Below are 18,043 nucleotides of genomic sequence, written 5' to 3'. Positions count from 1 at the left end.
TTACAGTATTCTAGGCCTGGTATTTTTAAGTCTTGGGTTGGAAGTGTTCTAAAAATATCCTAGCAAAGTCCTGGTGACATTTTCAAGAGGGACTTCGGGCTTGGCTCTACTGTGCAACTGGTGTTTCGGTTTCTAAGGTGGAGTACAAGAAGGGTCTGGAAAGTAGTAAAGGTCACAGCATCAACTACTGTGACACCCCTCAATTCAGGAGCGTGAGCAAGATCTCAAACTTCACGAGTGATGTGAGTCTGCAATGCCTCCGCCTTTGTTTGGACTTCTTTGTGGCCTTCGTTTCTAGGTCTCCTAAGAGACAGTCTGTGTGAATGCACTTGTGTGTCTCGGAGAAGCATGGCCTCAGAGTCACAGATACCTAACGGGTTTGATTAAGGTTGTCTGCTGGGATTGGTCTGCACAGAGTTCAATGTTAGTACATCCCCCGACACACACTTGACCTTGAGTCCTCAGGGCAGCACCTACCTGTCTTCTTGCATCCTCAGTGTATGGCAGCATCTGGTACCCAGTGGCGAATGCTGGTGAGGGAGCCTGGCAGAGCATGCAGCATCCCCTCTCAGTGCGACTTCGTGCTTCTTAATACCCGCTCTTGTTGGGCCCGCACCATCACCGGGGAGCTGGGCTGTATTTCCCCATTTCACAGATAAGCAGACATATGCTGACGTGGCACTTGCATGTTCCGAGATTCTCAGAGAAGGTCTGGAGATGTGTCCTCGAGAACCCCAAGGGCCTACACTAGATTATGTGAATTTACTTCTGCTTAGCTGCATATCATAGTAGAACTGGGAATCATGCAGGACTTGGTAAGGCTCGACGAATAATTTCTTTTGCATCGGTTAGCGGTGAAGAGCACCAGCATCGGAGCCGACAGACCTGACTTCACAATTAGCCATATGGCCGACTTCGAGCAAATTGTTTAAGCTCTCTGAGCCACGGTGCCCTTCTGTACAATTGGGGTGATAATAACTCCTGTCCTCACAGAGTGCTTGTGAAGATCAGCCGAGATGAGCAGAATCATGTCTGATATATAGCGATAGTATCCCGTTTAAACACTCTCAGTGCCTTACAGCTCAATGGCCTCCCGGGGTAGGTGACTTGAATGTAGCTTCATGAGAAGCTACCCAGACATTCCTACTGATGGCTTCTTGTCACCCCATTTGGGCTCTGGTCATGTGGTACGCTGCATCTGGGACATGACATTAGTATTTCCCATGGTTGCAATAGTGACCAATCTGTGCCGTAAAATGTGTAGCGTTTGGCAGGGCTCAGGGGTTGCTCTCCACCTGTTTAGAAATCGCGGTAAGAGCATGCAGTGGTTTGTACCAGCCCAGCACGGGGCGTGGCACACGCCGCCAGCGCAGTCAGTGCTTGTCTGTTGCAGGGCTCCACGCTCTCACGGCAGGTTGTCACGCTGGAGAAATCGGGGATGGGTGCAACTGAAGACATTTTTAAAAAATCGGGTCTGTGTCGTGCTGTGTGTGTTCAGCGGATCTGATGCTTTCCTGCTTGTCTCACTCCAACTTCCTGTGCTTGCTTGCGATTTCAGTCTTTTTTTTAATTTGTCTTATGTTTTATTCTGTGAAACTGTGACTGCTTCAATAGGTTCTCTTTGGTCATTTGTAGTTTTCATTTAGTCCACGAAGATGAGCAGTTCATCTTCAACAGGTTGGGAAGAGAATGCTTTTGTTGACAGTGTTGTGTTCCCATGCAGAATAAATATAAAGAAAACTACCAGAACCACATGAGAGGCCACTACGAAGGAGTCGGTATGGACAGACGGACTCTCCATGCCATGAAAGTGGGAAGTCTGGCAAGCAACGTGAGTCCTTTTGTGAAGGGTTTGGAGGCCCTGGCGATCAGTCAGAGTGGAAAGAGGCGGGGCCTAAGGAAGTCAGCCAATTCATTTCAGCCCCCTGCCTTAAAAAAAAAAAATCAGCTTTCTGTTATGTAAAGGTTGACACATTAGAGTTTCTAAATGTGAACCCATACAACTAAAACTAGGTGAAATCTTTGACATTTTTCAACAGCTTCAACCTATTTACCTCAGCTTTCTCTGGTTTGACCAGTAGTCAGATCCATTGGGATTGATCCAGCATGAGAAAAACGGTCAGTTCCTGAGAGATAAAGAGAAATGGATGAGCATAATTCTTCTTTGAAATTCCTCAAATCTCCAAAGCTTTTGGGATGTACTTGGGGTTTGTCAGTCGCTTCGGTGGTTGGGTGGTTCATTCATTTATTCCATGACAGTGCCCATTGGAGACCTCTTGGTCATTGAAGGCACTGGTCTTCAGGACACATCAAGTCCTTGTCTTCACCACAGCCTGTCATCTGTTGCTCTGACCTTGACTTTGGCAGTTCAGTTTATAGGTTTGCAAATGCCAGCTTGTAAATCTTAGAGATAAAAGACACTTAAAAAAACAATTTCATTATTAAAACATACAAATGTCCAATTTCCTCTGCTTGAGAATGTCAAATGTGATCTTTAGAAAAACATTTAAAACATCGTGAAGACTCTTTTCATTTATTTTTCTGGGGGTTAGCCAAGAGGCTCTTCCATTGTAGATTCCAGAGCAAATGCTTCTTTTTTAACAAAAACTACAAGGGCTTCCATACTTAATAAGATAAAATAAATGTGCTACAGATGGAAGTTAATGAATTTTGGATTAATTAAGAAGAAGAATTCAAATTAATTAAAGGCAAAGTGTGAACATAATTTCATTTTCCTTGGAGGTGATGAAACTAAATTGGTTTTGTTTCTGGTTATAGTAAAAAAAAACTCTTCCTATGATATTCACACAAGGTCGAAAGAAAGTGGGGGCTAATTTCTCTTCTCTTGTTCTTTGCGTTTCAGGTCGCCTACAAAGCCGATTATAAACACGATGTTGTTGACTACAACTACCCAGCCACTCTGACTCCTTCCTATCAGACAGTCGTGAAACTGGTCCCGCTGAAAGACGTGAGTCCTCTCCCGACAGCCCTTCCTGCTCTGCTCTGGTCACTCCTCTCCTGTGGAGTGATTCTTAGGCAGCGAGACGGAAAGGAACAAACAAGATAGGAGGGACTGGGAAAGGGGCACTCGCTCTCACTGGGAAGTCCGGTTACATGTGTTTGGGGACTCTTGGGTTTTCCATATAAGATGGGGACAGCTCTGGTTTCACCTTGAAAATAACCTGAGGTTCAGTGTCTCCTCTTAGAATCTGGTAGACTGTGCCCACTGCTGGGCACATTTAAGTAAGTGTTCCTCAGCAATGATGGCATTAAACAAAGTTTTGGAGTGTGGTATGTTTAAGGACTGAAGGAAGTAAAAGAAAATGGATATAAGTTGAGCGGAAGCGGTAATGGTGACATTTTCTTTTCCTTAGGAGCACTTGGGAAATACGTGTGGAATAATGTATAACTCTTAATTATTACATCGGTGATTTTATTTCTTTATAGTTTGGCTTGTCCCAAATGAAATATGCATAGTGAAATAAATTTATTGTTTTCTGATTATAAGGCTTTTACTACATGTTTATTATAGAAAATATGGAAAAGCACAAAGAAAAAGATAAAGCCACTTATCTTTTAAGAAGTACTTTAAGATGGTTTATAACTGAGCTGGGATCATAGTTATATGTCAGTGGGGGCTCTAACAAATAATAAATGCCCAGTGCTACTTTCCTGCGTGTTTCTTTGCGATTAGAACAACTCCAGTAGTTGACTTGGGTTTTGCTATTGGCAGGTATGTCTTCACATTTCTCTCTCTTTTGCTCAGGGTAGGAGCAGTGTTGGCTGCAGTTGGGTATCTCCCGTGTCTAATACAGTTTGCAGGACAATGGGGGACAGTTGTTGGCAAATGAGAGTTTAATGGATGAAAGGGGCCATCAAACATGTAATAATGGGATGGGAGTTAGGGGAATATAAATGACCTGAACTTTGCTTCTCTTTTGCTGGGGAAGTTTGATTGGGTTGACTTGCTCATTTCACCTTAATGAAACCCAGGGTTGAACTTGACTACCAAAGCTACTTCCTTTTGTGTTGGGCTGCATCCATTACCTGGGGTGTGTGAGGATCAGGAGCATTTCATTAAAATTTGAGTGTCTGCATTAGAAGTCAGTGGAGGTGGGTTCTGACTGGTAGCCCACGAGACAGATCCAGACAGAAGAGGTATTGTATTTGGCTGCACAGCGTTTCAAGAACATTGGACCAAGATAGAACAATTGTAAGAGTTCACATACAAATTTATATTTTTACCTTTTTTAAAAAATTTAAAAAATTGGACAACTCTAGGAGCTGTGTCCCTAGTTCCTGCACAGCAGCGATCGGCTGGGCATGAGTGGTGGCTGCTCTCTGTCCTCATATGCTTCTTACCATCCAGGCTCGCCGTGATTTTGAGTTTACCACCCCGATGTAGGGGCCTTGGTGTTCAGGAAGTTAGGGGTCTGCTACGAGAACATTCGTGGTTTCTCTGGCTGTCTGGTCATCTTAAACGCGGTCAGATAGCTGTGAAATTAAACAAGCAAGCACAGTCCTTGACCAGAGAGCGTTCCCTTCAGGTAGCATTTATCACCACTTGGAGCATCACCATGAGACTTGATGCTCAGTAGAGAGAGCTTACAGGAAGTAGACTGGAGCTGTGGCCGAGCATCTGTGAGGTCGCAAAGGTGTGGTTGGTCACAGAGACTCTTGATTCCATCCTGCGGAGGGAAGTAATTCGCTCTGCCACACACTTAATGCAGAATTATCGGGAAGGAATGTGGCATTTAAAAAATACAGTTGTGTGATCTTTTATCGTGCATAATTCTGAATTCTAATAGACTCTATTATGAGATGATAATTTTTCTCTCTGAATTAATGCATTAGGAAGCCGCTGTACTCCAATCTCATTAATAGTTGACACCGAAATGACTTTGCATTTCCTAGTTTTCCCTTCTACGTATCCCATGTCCACACTTGGAATGTGTGAAACCTTCTCTCTTAGAATTATGACCTAAAAAGCCCAAAGCGATGCTGCCTTTTATCACTACGTCCAGCAAAATACTCCGTGGCCTAGTGTCAGAGACAGTTTTTCCCGGATCCTGTTCTCGAAGTTAATTTGTAAGTCACTGGTTTGCACCTGGAGTACATTTCCCCGTCTAGACAATGCTAGGTCTGGCTATGGGAGCCCCTCTCCCATCTGTAAGAGGACAAGTAATAGTTCTAAGCACACAAGCTTTGGCACAGCAGGCTTCTAGTGCATAGGTCGAGAGCCCCTTTGCGGGGCAGAGTGCTGGGATTTGCCAGGCTCGTGGTAAGTGCTTTTTGACTTGCCTATTTGGACAGGCAAGAATGGAGTGAGTACAAGGAAGAGGTGGAGTAGACACACTCACCCTGTTCGTCTATTTCACTCGGGCCACTGGGTTTTAAAAATATTGAAGCACTGGCTAGCATTTAAAAATTATAAGATTTTATGCAATGACATGGATTTCTCATTTCTTTGGAATAATGGGAAAATCTGGCCACTCTGCTCCACGTTAATGCACCATTACTATCTCTTAGAGTTGAGTTGCAGCTGCTGTCCTTTGCCACAGTCCCCACCACTCCTTACTGTTTCCCCCTAAAACAACCACCCAGCTTCACTGAGCCTGAATGAGTGCTTCGTGTGTATCTAGCTAATAGTCTGTTCAGGGTATCACCCAGGGAGGTGGCAATAGGAGGTGGCAGCAGGCAGATAGAATGGGAAAGACATCAGACTCACCTTTAGACAGACAGGGAATGGTAGGAACGTGCAAGTACGGGCCCCTGTAAAGTACGGGGAGGGGGGTCATTGCGTGGGAGTAAAGAAGCATGCTAAGTATCGCCATACAGCTTGAATTATTGTAAAGTGACCTTGTGTGTATGTTTGCAGTGGGAATGCCCCGAGGAATAGAATTGTGGGGACTTAGGGTATGCGTGTGTGCCAAACTACCACAGCTCCCCAAAGTGGTTGTGTCAGCAGTGTTCTGGGAGTTCCCACAGCTCTACCTCCTTGCCAATACTTGTACTGCCCTCAGTTTAAATTTTCATTCTTGAGACAAGTGGGAGGAGTATCTCACTGTAGCTTAAATATGCGTTTGTCTGATTACAAATGTGCATGAGCACCTTCTCCTACGTTCGCTGGCCACCGAGCCAACCTCTTTTATCACCTGCCCGTTCCAGTCCCTCACTCTTCAGTGTACGGTTTTTCTCAGTGCGTCTGTTCTTCCCTGAGTGTCTGTTGGTCTCCAGTGGAGTCTTTGGTTCTTTTTTCGAGTAATCTGAGAATCTCAGCTCTGTTGGGCTTAGGCAGAGGGGACGAAGCCAACCTTAGAGACAAGTGCAAGTGCCATCTTCCTGTGCCTCTTTTTACCCAGGTCAACTACAGGCAAAGCATCGACAAGCTGAAGTACAGCTCTGTGGCCGACACCCCTCAGATCGTTCAAGCCAAAGTCAACGCCCAGCAACTGAGCCACGTGAGTGACCTGACCTGCTCTGCTGGACGTGGGTGACTCATGGGCGCTTTGTGGCCTCTGGGTGTCTGGCTCCCCAAGGATTTGAGTTTCATGAGTGATGCCATTTGTCTCATTACAACTAGGAAATGCCCCACTTTACTTAAACGTTTTATTCTGGCAGCTTTCAAATACATTCAAAAGTGAAAAAGAATAGTGGCATGAATCCCATGTACCCATCACCCAACTTCACTGCCTGTCGGTCATGGCCAGTCTCGCTTTGTCTCTATGCCCATCCATTCTCTCCCCCTCCCATGTTAGTTAATATTTTGAAAAAAAAAATCCCAGGTAGCATATAATTTAATCCATACATATTTTAGTATGAATCTCTAAGAGATAAAAAAAAGTTTAATGTATCACACCAAAAAACTAATAGCCATTCTTAACATCACCAATGTTAATTAGCAGTCAACATTTCAGTTGTCTTATAGGTTATACTTTTTTTTTACAGTCAGAATGCAAATAAGGTGCACACTTTGTGATTGGTTGATATGCCTTTAAGAGCAGTCTGAAGTGTCCATCTTTAAGTGTGTGTGTGTTTTTTTTAAATCTCTTCTCTTGCAAATTGTTTGTTGAAGAAACTGGATTACTTATTCTGTAACATTTCCTACAGTCCGTGAGCTTTGCTGCCTGCATCCCAGTGTGGATTTCACACCCTGCTCTGGCCTCCAGATGTCCTGTTAAATAGTCGTTGGGCCAATGGCCACAGTCAGGTTCAGGTTTAATTTGGGGGCAAGACTGCTTCTCAGATGGTGCTGTATTTTTCCACTGGGAACCACCTAATGTCTGGTTGGCTCTTTCCTTGTGATTTAAAATGCCTTTTTTCCCCAATGGGTCAGGCATTGGATCATTATTCGTTGAGTATCCATTGTGCAGATAGCAAGATGTTCTTCAGCAGGGAGGCAAGATAAACAACTAAGTCCCAGCCCTTCCAGTGCGTCAAAGGAGAGGTGGTGAGGTAGCCACAGGGAAATCCTTTGCAAACTCACCCTTTGAGTTCCTCTCAGTTGTTTTACTTTTCCTTTGGCATCTTCAATCTCTTCATTTAAAACATTCATAAAATTAGAGGTGTCCTTGCACAGTGCCTTTTCCAGAAACTCCTTTTCTGCTGTGAGTCTGAGGGAAAGGTAAAAAGGATGTTCTCTTCAAAATTCTTCTCTTGCCCATAGAAGAACCTGGCATATAGCGTGCGGGTTTATTTTAAATCCAATAGGTGAATTACCGTGCTGACTATGAGAAAAACAAGTTGAATTACACACTGCCCCAGGATGCACCGCAGCTGACGAGGGCCAAAACCAACGCCGAGCTCTTTAGTGAGGTAAGCAGGCTGCGGGGGTGAGTGAGCGTGGTGGAGGCTGCACACCCAGCTGGGCGTGGTGGTGCCGGGCCCACGAGCCGGGACTGTTCTGCTATGACGGGGGTTCATTCGAGACGCCCACCATGTTACAATCTAGAATGTTTCCACCTCATGGCATGTGGTGGTTCCCTGGGATAAACGAGTCATAGTGATTTCATTCTCATCATGTGAGTGTGTGTATGGTATGTGCATGAACACACACACATGCCATTGTCATCATCATCATCATCACGTCCTGGTGACTTCTAGCTGGAGCTTTGCTTGGGGAGAAAGTTTAAGTTTCAAAATCAGTGTTAATCACCACATTGTTCCTGGGGTCACAAATGAGCTCATGGGCTGGGATTAGGCTTCTTATTCTAGATTTCTAGATGGGATTTATGGTGCAAAAGAAGATAAAAAAAGAACTAATGTTTGTTGAATGCTTGTTCTATGCTGGGCACTAGGGTAAGCAATTTAGGTATGGCCTTATTCAATTGTCATAACCCCCAGGAGGGGCTGATTGTAGGCACATGGTGGCCTGCGCTTTGGTGTCAGATAGACCTAGATCAGATATTGGCACTGCCGTTTTTAACCCATGACCCTATGTGACGTCTTAATGTCTCTGAGCATCACAGGCCTAATGCGAAGACTTAGAGCTGACGAGTGGAAGCCACTTAGGGAAGGAAGGGCCGGTGAACAGTAGGTGCTATCGCCACGGCCATAGCAATACCAATACCTTCCATCTCTGCTGCACTTTACCGACTTAAGATCTGTCTGCATAGACTACATCCAGTGTATTCGCCCATCCACTCCGAGACAGAGAATAGGATATTCCTTTTGCACATGATAAGTTAAAGTGTAAAGAGGCAAAGTAATTGACCCAAGGTCACATGATCAGGAAACAGCAGGCATAGGATGAATGCGAGGGTGTTCTCTTTGTCCCTGTCCATCGCCATAGTGCAGCCCAGCTCGATAGCTCAGGACTCAATCAGCTGTCTTATCATTGCTATGATCGTTTTGGTATTAACACCACGTCTCTGGTCTGTAGGCAGATGAAGACGTGCACTTTGCTGTTGTGTTTTTTTTTTTTACTTCAATTTTTGGCAGGACTAGGGGTCACAGCTCTGAGCTCACCTGTGTCTCTGTTTGTCAGGTGAAGTACAAAGAAGGCTGGGAGAAGTCCAAGGGGAAAGGGTTCGAAATGAAGTTGGATGCCATATCTCTGCTGGCCGCCAAAGCCTCCGGAGAGCTCGCTAGCAACGTAGGTTTTCTCTCATTAACTCAGAAATGCATCAGAAATGGTTCCCATAAAATGTCAGCAGTCCCGTAGAAAAAAATAACAACTGTTAGTTAACATGGTAAACATCACAATGCTTTCATCTTCAGGGAGCTAAAGGCTGGGAGGTGTTTTTGTAGAATTGTCCCCCTTGCACTTGTTAAAACCAGAACCCCCGAGATGGAGAAGTTTCTTTTTCCCTCATAGTAGACTTTCTTCTTTCTCTCAAGATTAAATACAGAGAAGAATATGAAAAAAGCAAAGGCAAAGTCATGGGAACGACAGACTCCCGGCTTCTTCACTCCCTGCAGGTGGCCAAGATGAGCAGCGAGGTAAATTCCTTTCTTCCCCCACCCTTTGCTCACAGTCGTGTCACTTTCAGGTTTTTCCTGGGCCTCCTTCACCTGGGACTGTTACCTTTTTATGGATTCCCACCTGTGATTTCTTTCCTGGCTTGCTTGAGAAGTTCGTTCCATTTCTTTATTTTGCCAAAGCATACTATGCTTTTAAAATAGTGGAGTAGTGTGTCCCTCTAAGGGTGACCAGCATCTCCTGGGGAAGGTACAGAGGTGTTTGGCCACATTTATTCATTCTGCAGATGTTTAGCAAACAATTATTATGGGGCAAGATCCTGTCCATAATAATTGGGAGGAGCTTAATTCCACTGGGAGGGTGAGACAATGAGTGCCCTGTTTATCGTGGCCATATCCTGGATGACCATATCCTGTGGTCACAAACGCATGTGCTATAGTCAAAATATTTAGCCAAGAACTGGGGCATCCAGGCTCCAACCCATCAAAACGATGCCCCTCAAAAACCACTGTAATGAACGGCTGGAGATTAACCATGGGAAATGTCACTTACCCAAATCCTACGGAGAAGGTGAGTTCTGCTAGAAAGGACAGATGTGGTTTCTAATCAGATCTTCCCTGCCAATGCTGAACAGTTAAAAAGGACACGTGCGTACCAGGTTTCTGCTTCACAATCGCCTGCTCCAAGCTGTGAGGGCAGCTTCCGCTGCCCTGTGGTGTAGTCAGACCTAATTGCCTGGGGAGTCATTCAGGAGCCAGGACTTGAATAGAATAAGGGGGTTGGCGTCGGAGTCGCCATTTTGGATGTGCCTGTAGAACAAGCCCTTTGAAGTCCATAGTTGTGGAGCGTACAGAGACATTGAAAATTTGGCTTCAATTTAGCTAGAGAACAAAATGGTATTTCATATTTGCAGTTGGGGCACCTAGGGCCAAAGAGATGTGGCTTGCCTGAGGTCACATAGTAGTCAGTGGTAGTGGTGGAGGGGTGGAGAGTTAGAACCCAGGACTCTTACTTACTGGTACCATATTGCTGTTACTGTTGCACACCACCTTTCCCCACCACCACACCATCAACACCATCATCATCAACAGCCTCATCACCACTGTCATCACCACTATCACCATCATTCCATTCACCAACGTCGTCATCACCATTATCAGTATCACCATGACCACCATCATCACCATCACATCATTATCATCACCAATACCGTCATTACCGCCATTGTCATTGCCATCCTCATGGCTAACATGTATCAAGCATTTTCTATATGCCAGCCCCTGCACCAAGCAAGCATCACCTACTGCTGTGTTTACTTATCACAAGAGTCCCTTGAGTAAAATGAGCCCTTAGAGAGGTCATGTGACTTTCCAGAGATCACGCCACTGGAGGAGGACAGCGGAGGTTTGAATTCAGGCTATGTAGCGCTGGCTCTGGAGCCTATGTTTTTTATTCTACCTTTTGGTACCCCCCCCCCCCCCCCCCCAGAAACCATGGGTAGAGTGTTTGCCTCCTGGAGTAGCCAGCTAAAATGATTTAGCATTGGAAGGAGGGATTCCTTCCAGAGACAAAGTAGCATGGGACCTTAGCTCCCTGGCATTGCCCTCAGAAAGTGGGTTCCACTTTTCTCACACTCAGGTGCCATTGCCCAGAGTTCCAGTTGCTCCTGAAAATGGAGGCTTCTTTCGTGTGTTTTCCCATCACTCCTGCAGACACAGGCTTTAAGTAATGGGCCTCGTTTTGGTACATTCAAGGTTGAATACAAGAAAGGCTTTGAAGAGAGTAAGACCCACTTTCACCTGCCCATGGATATGGTAAACATCAGGCATGCTAAGAAGGCGCAAGCTCTGGCCAGTGACCTGGACTACAGGAAAAGACTGCACGAATACACCGTGCTGCCTGAAGATATGAAGACTCAGTGGGCCAAGAAAGCCTATGGGCTCCAGAGTGAGGTGAGCCCTCACTCGTTGACGGTTCTCCTGTGCATCTTTTGCGGTGGGACCCAGTGATCTGAACCTGTGCACGAGTCCATTCCATAACTAAGAGGACTAGGAAGAACTGCGGGGGATGTTCCAGGCCCAGGGAGGGTGGATGGGGAGGTAGAGGTAGACTCAGCAGAACAGTGGGGTCTAGAGGATGGAGGACAGGGGCTCAGAGCCACGGTGAAGGTCAAGACGAGCGAAGAGGAGTCAAATGTTGAACATGGTAAGTAAATCTTGCAAATTTAGCAGCTTAGAGGTTGGAAGACAAGGTCTTTGATCAAAAAGTCAGAAAAGCCCGCTTTTTGGTTAGGATATGATGTTTCCTTGCTAAAGCAGAACATTCTCTTCTGGTTACAAAGGGGGCCCCATGGCTTCCCTACCAGGGCAGAGTTCTGCCTGGTGACAGAAGAGCAAGGAGTTCTCCTAGGAAGACGAGTGCAGGAGTGAGGACTTTCCCAACTCTCCCCTCCACTTCGCCCAGTCTGCACCCATGCACCTCTCAGAGCCTGGCTTTTCTCCTGCAGCTGCAGTACAAAGCTGACCTGGCGTGGATGAAAGGCGTGGGCTGGCTGACCGAGGGCAGTCTCAATTTGGAACAGGCCAAGAAGGCTGGACAGCTGGTCAGCGAGGTAACCTGAGCTGAGGCCCCTGGCTTCCAGTGGTGATCTTTTTCTGTGAGGGCTATTTGGGGCACGGCTCACAGGAGTCCTTCATTTTGTACCTGTAGCACCCCTGAACTAATCTTCTACACCCTCACACTTTCTGGGGAAAGGTATGTGTAAGAACCTACCATTTATCTGAAGTAACAGGTGCATCGAAGGAATAGTCCAGAAGGGTGTAATACACGGTCAGTCAGCACGAGGAAGCGTGTGTTTGTGGTGTGGGAGTATGTGATTACTTCCAAGTTAGAGTATGTTACTTGGAGGCCAGCGTTCTCATTATGCCCTCGCCTTAACTTCACCTGCAGACTTAGAGCGAGTCATTCAACCCTTCCTGTCTTCTTTCGCATACAAACGAGAAGGTTGGACAGGCTACCCTCCCAAGTCCCTGCGGCTCCAAGCCTGCTTCTCTCCGTGCCCTGTAAAGATGGCTTTGGCAGCAGGCCGAGGAGGACTTCTAAAGGGCGTCTAATTTGGAAACGTGACTATTTCAGGATCCTTGTTTGGGATCTTTGAAGAGGATTCTTGTGTTGGGGCCAGGAAGGCTGAGCTGGTATCTCTCTTGCAGTAATAGTGAGAGGCACAGCTGCCAGCGTGGACTGATAAGTATGTAGTCTTTGCTGTCATGTAGTGACCACTTTGAGTGTGTTACAGAGATATTGCTCATTTATTGCTCACAACAGCCCTAGATGAGTGACACTATTATTATCCTATTAATATCCCATTTTACATACGAGGCAAGTGAGACTTCAAGTCCCACTTCCAGGAGGTAGCAGAGCTGGCATCTGTGTCACGTGTTGGATCCCGTGCCCCGGCTCTTGACCAATAAGCAACATTGCACCCCCAAAGCACGTTTTGTATTGTATTCTTATTTTCCTACTATAGTCATCCTTCTCTCCGACAGACACACTCATGGCTGGAATGTATAAATAAGGAAGGTAGAGAGGAGAGAAGAGAATAACCCTTTAGGAGTCCTATTACTTAGCTTCTTTTAGATCAGCTAAAATACAAGGGAGTAACCAAAGCCCCATTTGTCTTGGACAGGGATACGGTAAGGGACGCCAATCAACCTTAGGAACGCAGCCCGAGGAGTGTTCATTTCTATCTCACTTCCTGTGCCTACTAATTAATTGTTAAGCTCCTTGCGGGCCATGTAGATAACATCTCCTTCACCTTTTTAATGTCCCTGCTGTGCCCTGTACAACGTGGATTCTTGGCTCCTCAATAAGTACTTTGGCCAACAGGGCAGAGTCTGGGATGAGTGGGAATTTACAGCCATGGGAGGGCAGCGCGGCTTCCTTCAATTATGTGGGGAAGTTTTCCACTCATCACGCTGGGAGTAGAAAGGAAATTGCAAGAGCCTTGGAAATAGTTGCTCTGGAATTTTATTTTCCTAAGAGGGGAGTGAGTTGGAGTTTTTAATCTTCCAGTTACTCTTTGAGGTTCAGCTGGTACCTGTAACCCTTTTGCCGACAGCCCTGGAGTTTTGCTCATCTCTGATCTCCCCTCTGCGTGAAGCTTTTGCTTCAACACCCCATCGTCAGCAGCCACCTTTCCCGTCTACTTTGGCACCTCCAATGGGAAAGCCAGAAGGAGGAACTAACCTCTGGGAAGGATAAGAGGTGCCTGTTGTGGGGTGTGGGGGTCAGAATGAGCACATTTGAAATTTTTCCAGTTACTCTGTGGCTGTGAGACAGGGATACTGTGAGGACAAGACCTCAGGGACCCAGAACACCGAGAAATGGCGAGATTGAATCCACCTCTCTGTGGCTCCTGCTGCTTCCCCTCCTTAGAACAGATATTTCCTCGATAACCATGATGGTGCCATGAGTAATGGTGATGGCTAATGTTGTGAACACTTATTGGCTCATGCACGGTGCCCATGGAAAGCATGGTGCTGAAGCCTCCGCATCCCCCCAGAGGGAGGCAGCTTCTCTCTGTTCTGCATTGCCAGCGTCAAAGCACAGGTGGCTCAGATGATTAAGCGATGCACCCAAGGTCATGGGAAGGCAGTGGAGGTGAGATTCAGACCCTGGTCTCCATGACTGTGAAGTCCAAGTTCCTTATACCTCACGCTCCTGGGTCAGATATAGATTTATAAGACAGGCCCATTTCAGGGCACCCAGTGAAATACAGGATTTAAAGTCAAGTCCCCTTTCAATAGTAGCAACTAAAACTATCTCAGCAGAGCAGGCAGTGTCGGGTCTGCACGGTCCTGTTTAAGCTGCAAGACAAGCTGGGCTATTCCCCCCAAGGAAGTGCTTGGGCCACAGAAAGTTCACACGTGTATGTGTGCGTGTGTGTGACCCTAGTGCTATGGTGTCCCCTTTTCTTTGGAAACAGAAAAACTACAGGCAGAGGGTGGATGAGCTGAAGTTCACCAGTGTGGCCGACAGCTCCCAGATGGAGCACGCCAAGAAGAGCCAGGAGCTGCAGAGCGGGGTGAGTCCTGGGCTGCCCTTTCTCCACCAAGGTGCTGTGTCACGGGCCTGGGAACCTCTGAGGGCAACAGCAGTTGCTGCCCAGGCACGGTCCAGGAACCAACAAAGTACTGTCCCTTTAAATAGGCTGGACCTGGCTTTCTGCAGGCCCCCAGGCTCTCTGTGGGAACCGGACACCAGGCCTCCCTGCCTCACACACCTGTCTCCCTGGTTGTTGGGAGTAGATGCCAGCGGATTTGATTCCTTTCAGCTTTCGTCACTGCCTAGTTCCTTCTTTCCTCTTCTTTCTCCCTCCTTCTATCTCTCGTCAGAGGGTCCTTAATTCTGAAGCCAGTAGAGAGTTATCTTGGGGGACGATGACATTGGCTTATGGGTTGTGTGCATCTCGTGCCCATTTGAGCTCAAGTGTGGGGGGGGCAGAGCGGAGAAACTCCACATATGTTATTTATACATCTGTGTCCAACGCTTGCTGTGCACTTGCCCCGAGCAGGTACCGTGGTTGTTACAATCTGCTCAGGACCTTCCCAGCTTTCCCTGCTAAAGGTCCAGGTACACCTGCCAGAAAGGATGCAATTAATCCCTGGCTGGCGTAGCTCAGTGGATTGAGCGCGGGCTGCGAACCAAAGTGTCACATGTTCGATTCCCAGTCAGGGCACATGCCTGGGTTGCAGGCCATGACCCCCAGCAACCACACATTGATGTTTCTCTCTCTTTCTCCCTCCCTTCCCTCTCTGAAAATAAATAAAATCTTTAAAAAAAAAGGATGCAATTAGCATAAGGAGTCAGCAGAAGGCCCCTGTTTGGAAACTCAAGTTGCGGGTGAGAGGGAGAGAGAAAGAACAAGAGTGGAGATGCTCACCCATGTTGTCTTTTTGGTCGCTGCTCACTTTTTCCAGGTGTCAGGACCTATGGATGCATTGGGATTGATCATGGGGATGCAGGAGGCAGAGCGTGCACCCTGGTTTTCCTACTTGGGGGGTCTCACTCATTTTGCTCTCTGGTGGGTTACTTTTTGAGGCTGTGGACAGTGTAGGTAAGAACAACTGAGAATTTCTTCTCCAGGGAAAGGCATGAGAACAAAAACCTTAGGGGGTTTTGGGTTGGTTCCCTAGCCACATTGTTTTCTCCACTCCTCCCTGCTGCTGCTTCTCCTATCACCTCTCCTGCCTTAAGTCTCACTTACTGTATCCTTCTGGCCACTGCCTGGTCTGGGCGCTTTGTAACGGACTTCCCAGGCAAGGCCCAGAAGAGCCAAGCAGACATGGAGATCCGTGAGTGATGCCACACCATCTATCCACCTGCCACCCGCTCTGACCCAGCTCCCTCTCTCAACAGGTGACCTACAAGGCGGGAAATGAGCAGTCCCTCCACCAGTACAGCATCAGCAAGGGACGAGCCTCTCTTCTTACAGGCCCGAGCCAATGCAGCCAATCTCCAGCGAGGTACAGTGTGTGGGCCCCGCTTCGCTGGGTAGTCTCCTGGACCACAGACGCAGCCAGCCATGTTGGCGTGTCATCTCAGATACAAACATCTAGTCGTTGTAAACAGCTCATCTAGCAGAGCTTGCTCCTGGCCAGGGTTTTATGGGGAGGACCGCCTTGAGCCCCTGGTAGGAGGCAGGGGCTATCCTGGGGTCGGAGGGGAAACAGCCTAGGAGTAGTGTCATTAGGGGAGGCAGTGAGAGCTTAGATATTTGCCCCAAACTGCCTGGTTTGATTCCTGGCTCTGCCACCTGCTAGATTTGTGACTTTGGGCAAATTCTTTGGTCTCAGTTGTCCAGTTGGTTAAATGAAGGTAATTCTTGTCCCTCCCTCACTGGGTCCTCATGAGGCTTCAATCAGCTAAGAGGCAGAAAGCCCTCAGAGGACTGTGTGGAGGGTGGCTTTGCTCTTAGACACGGAATAGGCATAGTCCCAGCTTTCCCACTGGTGTATCCTGAGAGGGGCCTTAGCTCTTCCACTCAGCTCCCAGGTCTTTGGGGTGCTGAACTGATTAACGGGTAGAAGAAGAAGATAGAGGGAGCAGCAGAGGCTGAGGAGGAGACTTCCAGAAGAAGGAACTAGAAATCTGGAGGGGAGCCAGAAAGAAACAGGACAGGAAACGGGAGAAGTAAGGAACAGACCCAGAGGGACTAGAGGCCGGGTGGGGCAGAAGGAGAAGAAAGTGCAGCTGGGGCAGCTGCTGGGCTGGGTGGGGGGGTGTGGAGAGAGCTGGAGAACATGGTTCAGATGTGTTTTGTGTGTTTTACCATGTTATTTCACCCTTGGCATGTCTGAGACTCCTGTGAAGACTCCCAGTATTTTTTGAGGCTTCTGGAGCCCAATCTCTGCTTCTCTTGTTTGAAGCCATGGGCATTAAGGGGCCTTCGGGCAGGAACGAGAAGGCCCGCCCAGATGTACTCAGTCTGCAGGCTGTCTGTGGTCTTGGGGGTTCTGGGAAAGGCGTCAGGGGTGCCTGCCTGTCTCCTAGAGAGGTCGTTTACAGAGAGTAGGGGAGCCTCCCATGTGAGGGTGACCTCTTTTCTCCCAAATCCCCCCAGAGAAACTGTATAAGAGCAGTGGGAAAACCAGAAGGCAAAAGGGTTTGAGCTGCGTCTTGACCTCCTTGGCTTTCCTGACAGCCAAAGCCAAGAGGAAACCTGGCCAGCGAGGGTGAGTCGGCATGCAGTGTGTGCGTGACTCCATGGATCCTGCCATTTAGTCGGATGTGTACATCACCTATATGATATATTGTGTATATATCACATAAATATATATTATGCACTTACATTGTATGAGAGAGAGAGAGAGAGAGAGAGAGAAAGAGAGAGAGAGAGAGAGAGAGACATCAGCTCTACTAAACAGTGGCTCGGTGATGCAGTTGATTTTCACTCTGACACAAGCTCCTGCTCTTATCAGCGGGTAGCATTTTACAAACCAGCTCCGCTCTGCAGATGCGCTATTGAGTGGCACAGGTTTCTACAGTGCCTGGCTCGGGGTGCGTGTTCAGTAAAGTTGACAGATAGTGATGCTGCCGTTGTGTTGGCAGAGGTTGAGGGTACAGCCCAAGTGACCTGATGGCCACGGCAATGACAAGGTTAAAAATAGTGAGCTGGTATCCTGTTACACTTTTTAAGGCATTTCCATGTTGATTCTTACGATCCTCATTGCACTTGGCCTAGTACCTGCTCCTTTCGGCCCCCATACTCCTACATGTTCGGGTCCTGTCCCAGTTGTTTCTTAATTTGAGCTCCCTTCTCAAACAGCTGTTGTGTTTGTACTTCATGACTACTTTTATTTATAATGTCCTCCCTAATACCGAAAGGATTTTAAAGTGATTTTCAGGAAAGCAACAGGTCACTTTAAAGTAAATCCAGGAAGAGAGTGATGGCAAATATATAGACCAAGGTGGAATGTCACCGGAAATTGGGAGAAGAGACTGTTTTATAGCTTGAGTAGTCTTGGCTCTGAGCTTCCTGGCAGCTGAGGTGAAAAGGGAATGATGAACAGTAACATTCATTTTGTTTATCTGATGAGAGGTTGTTCAAAGGAGGCAGAGTTT

General features: G+C 47.1%; 1 protein-coding gene across 1 annotated transcript in view; it reads left to right on the top strand.

Annotated features, from left to right (window-relative positions):
• The window catches only part of LOC114496792 (nebulin related anchoring protein), a 65,764-nt gene that overhangs the window by 17,928 nt on the left and 29,793 nt on the right, over positions 1–18,043 (top strand). Inside the window, 13 exon segments of the mRNA XM_036027322.1 lie at positions 138–242; positions 1,724–1,831; positions 2,864–2,968; positions 6,363–6,461; positions 7,711–7,815; positions 8,987–9,094; positions 9,340–9,441; positions 11,176–11,373; positions 11,928–12,032; positions 14,406–14,504; positions 15,839–15,892; positions 15,894–15,945; positions 17,045–17,154. Coding sequence (XP_035883215.1) covers positions 138–242; positions 1,724–1,831; positions 2,864–2,968; positions 6,363–6,461; positions 7,711–7,815; positions 8,987–9,094; positions 9,340–9,441; positions 11,176–11,373; positions 11,928–12,032; positions 14,406–14,504; positions 15,839–15,892; positions 15,894–15,945; positions 17,045–17,154 — 1,350 coding nt within the window.

Source organism: Phyllostomus discolor, chromosome 5, assembly GCF_004126475.2.
Source record: "Phyllostomus discolor isolate MPI-MPIP mPhyDis1 chromosome 5, mPhyDis1.pri.v3, whole genome shotgun sequence".
NCBI lineage: Eukaryota > Metazoa > Chordata > Mammalia > Chiroptera > Phyllostomidae > Phyllostomus > Phyllostomus discolor.
Note: the sequence above shows the minus strand (reverse complement) of the source record. Positions and strands in the feature narration are given on the sequence as shown.